This window comes from Xiphophorus hellerii, chromosome 17 (assembly GCF_003331165.1).
Source record: "Xiphophorus hellerii strain 12219 chromosome 17, Xiphophorus_hellerii-4.1, whole genome shotgun sequence".
In the NCBI taxonomy this organism is placed as follows: Eukaryota; Metazoa; Chordata; class Actinopteri; order Cyprinodontiformes; family Poeciliidae; genus Xiphophorus; species Xiphophorus hellerii.
Genome location: NC_045688.1, coordinates 4607030 through 4613366, shown reverse-complemented (window position 1 = coordinate 4613366; position 6337 = coordinate 4607030). Strand labels below are relative to the sequence as shown.

The 6337-nt window shown below is 39.0% G+C and overlaps 1 protein-coding gene across 1 annotated transcript; it reads right to left on the bottom strand.

Annotated features, from left to right (window-relative positions):
• Nucleotides 1–88: 88 nt before the first annotated feature.
• Nucleotides 89–6061, bottom strand: zc3hc1 (zinc finger, C3HC-type containing 1). Its single transcript, XM_032589833.1, has 10 exons — nucleotides 5917–6061; nucleotides 4825–4927; nucleotides 4510–4660; nucleotides 4314–4397; nucleotides 4103–4230; nucleotides 3842–3981; nucleotides 3506–3770; nucleotides 2232–2432; nucleotides 1451–1663; nucleotides 89–1366 (listed from the first exon to the last, which is right to left on the bottom strand). The coding sequence occupies exons 1-10, from the start codon at nucleotides 6042–6044 to the stop codon at nucleotides 1295–1297; spliced, it is 1485 nt and encodes a 494-aa protein (XP_032445724.1). The 5' UTR covers nucleotides 6045–6061; the 3' UTR covers nucleotides 89–1294.
• Between the last annotated feature and the right edge of the window lie 276 nt (nucleotides 6062–6337).

Genomic DNA, 6337 nt, shown 5'->3' with positions numbered 1-6337 from the left:
TTCCCCTAGTGCGTTTACAATTCAATCCATCATATCTTAAACTGTATTCACCTATTGTTAGAATGTCAAACAATAAATGCGAAACAAATATTCAGAAAACCATTTTATTAAGTAGCTTTCACAAAAGTCTATGAAGAAAACTGTCTACCTGCCGACAAGAAAATGCTTCAAAAAGAACATCATGCTTTAAAAACAGAAGTATGAGAAACATAAACTTAATTTGCTCACAGTTGGGTTTTTATGAGGTTCATCTTTATAGCTCCTGCAAACAACTATGCATACAGAACATTAAAAAAAGAATTATCTTTCCAGTGTTGATCCAAATGGCCATTTATCACAAACATATTAATTTTTTTGTTAAAAACATGATTGGGATAAGCCTTCCTTGCAGGTGCTCCTTTATGCGAGTCCTGTTATTTGTTGACTGCTTCTAAGACCAAGAACCCAGCAGCCACAAATCTCGCTTGTGTTCAAACCCTTTTGCCGTTTTTACGTTTGGCACATCACAACCACAAGCTCAATGGATTTTACCTAGATGTCAAAGTGACAAAACAACACAAAGAAGAGCATAATTGTAAAATACAAGGAAGACACATAACTTCCAAAGGTGTTCTAAAAATAAAAATTCTAAAAGGGTGTAGGATGCGAGTGTGTTTTCAGCCTCCATTTACTTTGATACTCCTAAATAAAATCAAGTACAGCAGACTGGAGGGCTGCTACCTTGCAGGAATAAAAAAACAAAACAAAACATGACTGTCACATTAACTGAATCCTCTAAATTGTTCTTAGACGCGAGTGTGTGTAGTGTCCTGTGTGTCTGTTTTACCCTGTGGCGACCTGTCCACAGTGTACCCTGCCTCTCTGCCAATAACAATTGGAGATGAGCAGCTTTGAAAACGGAGAATTCTTTTCCCTTCATTTCACAATTATGCACTACTTTGTGTTTATCTGTCAGCCTCAATATAATACATAAATGTTTGGTTGTGATGTCAACCAAATGTAAAAAAAAAAAAGTAAAAAAAAAGGGTCCAGGAAGTATGAAAACATTGCAAGGAGTTAGTTGTACATGTAGCATAAGTGAAATGTTTGTAATACCAAAAGGAATCCTTCACATTTTTGACAGTTTACAGAGAAAACTTCCACTAAATTCCCTCTAGCAACACTTTATGTGTAACAAAAGATAAAAAAGAGGGAGTGACATGCATGAATGATACACAGCACTCCTTTTATGCTGAGATTGATCTTGTTGTAAAGTTAAAAATAGGTAGATCAACAGCCTGTGGATCTAAATGGTCTACTGAGATGAGGAGGATACCTGCCACTGACGAAGAATGGCAAACACTCTTTTAGACTTGTCACGAGGGCCCTAGCAAGACAGAAAAAACAAATAAACTTAACTGTTTTTGGTTTTCTTTTTTTCCCCCAGACATTATTCAAGCTTTCTACTTGCCTGTGCTTGGGTGCCACCTTGTGCGTTGGAGTTCTTCTTTGTGGGCATGAGGAGGTCGAGAGCAGCTTTCCAGCCCTGCTGATTAACGGTCGAGGTTCTGGCCAAAGACGATAAGGCTCCTGGATCCATGTTCTCTTTGCCCTCAGAGATCCAGGGACACCAGTCTCTGTGTTGAGCAAGGGGGTCAAACGCTTTCTTGGGCAGAGGGCCATCCTGATCAAAAATATTTTTAAAAATTAAAAGATGAATTAGTGAGTTTCCAAGGTCCCTAATTAAATTTAACTACAAGAATTTCCAGGATGCTCAGTGCTTTTTCAAGACAAGATTCACAAGTAATTTGATAGAGATTTTTACTGTCATCACTCTTAAAATAGAGGAAAAAAAAACAAAAAACAAATGCGATGATAAACTTGATGTATTGATAAGACAGACAGAGGAAGCGGCAAAAAATGGAAGGACAACAATTTTACACTATTGGTCAGCCAATGAAGTTTGAAAATAAACACATTTTCCATGTTTTATTATCCATATTTATTCAGACCTGGAAAATATCCAAAAGAAATGCCATGCTTCCTTGTTAAAAATGCAATATTGAGGACAATGTTTTAAGTATTTAAGAATGTAAGGAACCTAAAATGGGCTTTTCTTTCAAAATTATAGCTCCAATTATCTTTTGTTTTGTCTTAGCTCTAAAACAAAATAGCAAAATAAAACAAAATGCATAGTAAGTGCTGCAGAGGATCACTTAAACATGGTGCATAGAAGTAATTTTAAGTCTTACTGGACCACCAGCCAATGAGAGACACAGGCGTTTGGGAGGGTGCAGGCTGGCAGCGCCGTCAGTCCCTGAGCCGAATCCCTGTCCCCGACTCCGGGTTGCAGGTCTCTTGCCTCTGGTTAAAGGACTCGGCAGATCTTCACTTGGACTTGGTGAGTCTCTGCTTCGGGCACGGGAGGCTACTGGAGATGCAGTACCATCATCCTGCATCAAACGCAAAGACAAGTCAAGCTGGCATCTGCTTGTTATAGGACTTTGCTGTGGGCACAAAGCTTATGTTGGGTATGAATCACAGAATATGACACATTTCATCTAAAAAAATATATATAAAAATACAAGGCGAGAGAGCAGCATATAGTTTCTATGCTCCTCAACTCCTTAAACGCCTGATATCTGCAGGAAAGGCATATATCAGGAAAACTTTAAATTTGGACTGAAACTTTGTTTACTGCAGTATTTGATCAACAAATCCCAAAAGTGAACTGCTTGTCCCATCCTGAAACATGACAGCAGCTCCGGTTTTAAAATAAACGTATCATTTTTACATTTATTTTTTTATTTTTATGCAACACTTTTAAGCATTTAACAAACTAATTTCTGTTTTTAGATTAACTCTAAAAGAGTTTACTTGTCTTGATATATTTTCTGTGATTTCATTACTTATGAATGGTTCTATGAATATACTAAGAAGAAAGTGATCATTTTATGCAAAGAGAATTGATAAAAACATTTTACCTCACTAGACATACAAATGATAATTTAACACCGAAAGACTCCCTACCTTCACAGATCCAGCTATATCCATAGCAGATGAAAGTTGAACAGTTAAAAGGATAAACTCCGTGTTCTGTTTAGCCTTCCTGTTATTAGCTTTGAATTTTGCCCTCTCTTCAGGATGAACATATCACAGACATGTCTCAATGTGTTGTAAAAAGTATGTTTTTTTTAAATAGCTTCTGAATTCTGCATTTTGTCTGATATATTTGAAAACACCTCACTGACACTGAAATAAGATACGAATGAGCAGTCTTCATTCAGTAACACTGAAGAATGTTTTTGTTACTGCAACAAGGAAGCACTTCTCTATGGTGCATTCCCTAGGCACCATCTTAACATCTTAAAACTGAACGCTCCCATCACTGTCTACTGTGCAAAAATAAAACAAGGAAGACCTGTGCTGGATAAAATTATATTGTGTCCTGAAATAGAAAAAAAACCCATCTCTAATGTATAGATAGGTCAAACCGTTTACTTCTTCTAGCTTCCTGAGAGCTTGCCTGGTCAGTGCGGGTGGAGTCCTGACTCCGAAGCTTCATGCGACATGGAGTTGTTGGAGCCGGAGTGGGTGAGACTGATTCGGAAACGTCTCCGTCGGACGCTGCTGACGCAGGCCCTGCGGTGGGACCAGAGGATCCCACGAGGTTTGGTAGAACTTCTGTGTCGCCACCAAGCCCCTCTATCTGAAGAAAGTTCCACAAGCCCACCTTTCGCATACAGTAGGAGCAGGAGAGGGTCGGCAGGCTCATTGCATGCAGAGCTGGGCTGGATAGAGAGAAGAGCGCATTGGTTATGAATTTCTTTTTAGTTATGACATAAAAGAAAATTCATCTTACTTTGCTCCCCAGCCACAGAGAGAAACGATGCATGCAGACACCTGCACGGCCAAAGACTCTGAGCAGGGAGTCTCTCCCTTTCGTTTCTGTTCTTCCTCAATCAACTGCAGCACAGTGCTGATCACATCCTCTGTCAGAAACTGCAAAAAAAAAAAAAAATAAAACTCACACAGGACAACAGTTACGTCAGGGTAACCAAAACATGCATTTGGATATGTTGGCTATCCTCTTCATGCAGTCCCCAGAAACACTTTACTTTACCATGGACTTGAGCAGCTCTGGCCTCATCGCCGGCAGCTGCTGTGCCAGGACACAGGTGCTCTGGAAGCGTTCCATAAGGGAAGTAAGAAGCTTGGATGGTTCAGAAGCTGGAACCAACCAGAACCGCTCTGGGAAAAAATAATATTTATTATGACAATACCAAAGACTTATGCCATGGCTGCATTAAATACAGCTATGTAACTGGTCCTACCTGGACATGGAAAGTCGGGCCAAGGACAATACTTTTCATGCTGCGTTTGAAGCTGCCTTGATATTTCTGCAACTCGAGTTTTATCTATTTGAAAAATCAAAGAGAGAAAACTTGACTTTCATTTAATAACCTCAGCAAAGCCTCGCCAAAACTGCTCCAGCTCTGGAGAAAGTTAGCTGCTTGAAGTCTTGCTTACATTTCTCAATGTCTAACGTTGGTTGTAGGGATGCACAAAGGAAAGCCTGGCAGCTGGAGCACTTAAGCATATCACAGCCAACGTTGATCCAACCATACCTGGCGCACATCAGAGGAGACAGGATGCGTGGCTTGGCTGCCCATTTCATACAGTGCAATGCTAAGGAAATCCCCAGTGCTATTAATAGAAACTACCTTGCATTGATAGAATGAAATAAAGAGTAAAAATGCATGAATTTATTAGCTAAGAAATAGTCCCAACAACATGCAGCAAAAGGAGAATTCCTCATTGTGAGTTGCAATGAGAAAAGGATATCGAATATGATTCCACTCTGGAGAAAAAAGCTTCATTGTTCGTAGCTTCACAGGGTGCCTGGTTGTTGCCTTTTACTTCCGGAACATTTAAATCTCCTTGTTTGCTGAATAAGACAAAAAAAATAAAAAATAAAAAACACACATATCTTGACATAATTAGTAACAAAATATTATATATTCTTTCTGAAGAACAGTGTAAAACTACCATTATTGTTTACAATTTTCAGTTAATTTGTTAGGGAGGAAATTAAAGGGAAAAAAAACAACAGTTAATTGAATAGGATTGCTCAAGATTCATCATGAGTTTCTTGTCAGAATTTCATAATTTCCTCTTTCATCCAGTGTTAACAGCATCAAGAAGAATCATGAAGAAACAAATAAGACATTAAAGAAGAGGATGGACAGATGACAAAAAAATATGAATAGATAAAAGAGCAACAGCAGGATGAATGGACAAACTGAAGCGAGACTATGATGGATAGATGGAGGGATGGGTAGGGGATTGACAGACAGATAGGCAAAAGGATGGATGGATGTACATACAGACAGACGAAGGACAAATTATCAATCAAAGCAAAGATGGATGAATGGACAAAAAGAACAATGAACAGATACCTTGTGTGAGGATAAGGCAACTGATAGAGTAACAGACAAAATAGTTGATAAGCGGGCATGAAGATGGGTGGTCCGATGAATAAATGGACGAATAAAAGAATAAACAAGTAAACTAATAAATGGGTGGATGGATCAATAGATACAACTTAAAAAACAGTGTGATAGGGGAAAACAGCTAAAATATCTATTACATTAGTCTTTTTCTGCAACTCTTAAAATTGTAAACGTTTAGCATTGACCTCTTTTTCTGTAATTATGCATCGTAGCTGTAGCAGCAATGCTTCACAGGACAAAAACAAATATGCCAAATACGCCACAGCTGTAGCATGTTCGGGTACTGCACCCAGCCCTGTCTTCCAGGCTCTCAGAAACCTCAGCAAAGCGAAGGCGCGGCTACATTGAGCTGCTCGGCTAAGAGCCTAAGCCGTAAGCTAACGTAAACATACAAGGAAAACGCGTGTTGGTTGGCATTAATCACCTGTTGCAGTCTACTGCAGATACCCCCTCATTAAGAAGTTCACGGACTTTCTCAGGGGAAGCGAGGCTGGATTTATGTTGGTTGGAAATGGCAATTCGCTCCCCGCGGCCACCACCGTCCGTCGCCATGGTCGACTCTGAATGGTTTCCCCAGAAACTAGGACCTAAGGAAAGACGTTCCTCTTTGCTAACCCGCCCCCACTGACACCAACAAATTTTAGCTGACTTAACATAGAGATATAACGTGATTTGAGTAGGGGAATGATTGTGGCATTAAACCACGAATTTATTCAATTATTGGTATCAGTATCATAATATAGCACATTTTTTTTCCACACTTTTTTTTTTGGCTTTATAGGTTTAAAGCAAGTTCAAAAAGCTATTTCTTTGAAAAAAAAGAATAAGCAAACTAAAAAAAATAA